The 1,634-nt window shown below is 49.6% G+C and overlaps 1 protein-coding gene across 1 annotated transcript in view; it reads left to right on the plus strand.

Annotated features, from left to right (window-relative positions):
* The window catches only part of PCYB_073310 (thioredoxin), a gene marked incomplete at both ends in the record, with an annotated part of 1,200 nt that extends 377 nt beyond the window's left edge, over positions 1–823 (plus strand). The window contains 3 exons of the mRNA XM_004221728.1: positions 214–280; positions 574–654; positions 756–823. Coding sequence (XP_004221776.1) covers positions 214–280; positions 574–654; positions 756–823 — 216 coding nt within the window. The remainder of the gene's footprint in view (positions 1–213; positions 281–573; positions 655–755) is intronic.
* Between the last annotated feature and the right edge of the window lie 811 nt (positions 824–1,634).

The following is a 1,634-nucleotide window of genomic DNA, read 5'->3' on the forward strand; positions in this document are numbered from 1 at the left end:
TACACACACACACTTAACCCCTGCGAGTGAACACATTTTCTTCTCATCCCTCCATTTGTCTCTCAACCCTGTCTCTGTTGTGCCCCTTTATTTTGTGAAGCCGTATGAACACTTAGAACACTTTGAACAATTTAGCTCCTTGGGTGTTCTCCTTCATCTGTGTGCTTGTGGAGAGAGTTCAATCTACGTCCAAACGTTCCTCACTTTTTATAGGTGAAAAAATTGGGAGAAGACAACGAAGAGGTGGAATCGCTTTATGTGGACATCGATGAGCTCCCAGGTAGGCACAAGAGTTGGGTATCACAAGGAGCTGAGGAGGGAATACGATTTTGCCTCTTTATTCCAACGTGGAAGCAGATTGGCAGACTTTCCGGTGGCGGTGCAGTTGGCGGTGCTGCTGCTGTTGGTGCTGGCCAGGCGGGGCGAATCCGCGCACCCGTTGTTAACCAGAACGTGACCGTGCAAATTGTGCGGGGTTGTTGCACCCCCCTCGCGTTTGCACCTCGTCACTTCGTAGCTTCCTAACGCGGTAACTTCCTAACGAGGCAACTTAACCGCTTCCCCCCCCCGCAGAGCTCGGAGAAAACGAAGACATAAACGAACTGCCAACCATTCTGCTGCGAAGGAATGGAAAGTACCTTGACAAAATTGTTGGTACGTTTTGATCACATATGTGCAACTGTGGGGTGAAGCGGCTCCGTTTATCTTCTTCTGCTTCTTCTTTTTTTTATTTTTTATTTTTTTTTTCCACCCAGGCATGAATGAAGAGCAGCTACTACACGCAGTGAACACGCACAGGGCTCCCAAAGAGGGGGACGCCTGACGTTACGAGAAGCATAATCATGTGGGAAGGAGCCTCTGTGGGCACGACGCTAACATGGGAGGGTTATTCACATTACGCATCACATTTTGTTCATTCGCTCAGTGATCGCATGAGGAAGCCATTTGGTTGGACGTGCTGTACCACTGAGCTGTGTTGGGACCCGCTGGATGGGCAGCACGTTCAGGGGTGGCTGCGAGGCAGCGAGTCAGTAGTGGTGAGAAAAACGTGGGCGGCAGCGAGTCAGAGGTGGTGAGAAAAACGTGGGCGGCAGCGAGTCAGAGGTGGTGAGAAAAACGTGGGAGGCAGCGAGCTGCACGAAGGGAACACATGCGAAAGGTACCAAATATTCCTGCCAAGTGCACAGATGGCTTTTTTTTTTTTTTTCACGTGTACCAACCCACCGCGACATTTCCCCAGCTCGCGTAACGTTTGGACGGTCCCAAAGAAGCGATGCCTCGATGTTTGGCAATACAATGCAACGTGTGGCGCGGCACATATACGCATGTTGATGTGGCGGCATGCCGACTTGAAGCTTGCCCGTTGCTCATTTTTAATGGTTTGCCTGCATTTGTTGGGGAATCCCGAACTGTAAGAATGGTGGATGTATAAACGTACGGAATGATGGCTGGACGCGCGAATGGACGCTCGTGTGGACGCACGTGTGTATGCATATATATACACGCACGCACATAATGAAGCACACACGTCCGTGCATACCGCATGCAATCGAAAAATTGACATTTTTTTTTTAAAAACAGTTTGGCTATTTTCGCAGCTCAATAATGTTGAGTAAGCGCAATTATCGGGAAAG

Source organism: Plasmodium cynomolgi, chromosome 7, assembly GCF_000321355.1.
Source record: "Plasmodium cynomolgi strain B DNA, chromosome 7, whole genome shotgun sequence".
Classification (NCBI taxonomy): domain Eukaryota; phylum Apicomplexa; class Aconoidasida; order Haemosporida; family Plasmodiidae; genus Plasmodium; species Plasmodium cynomolgi.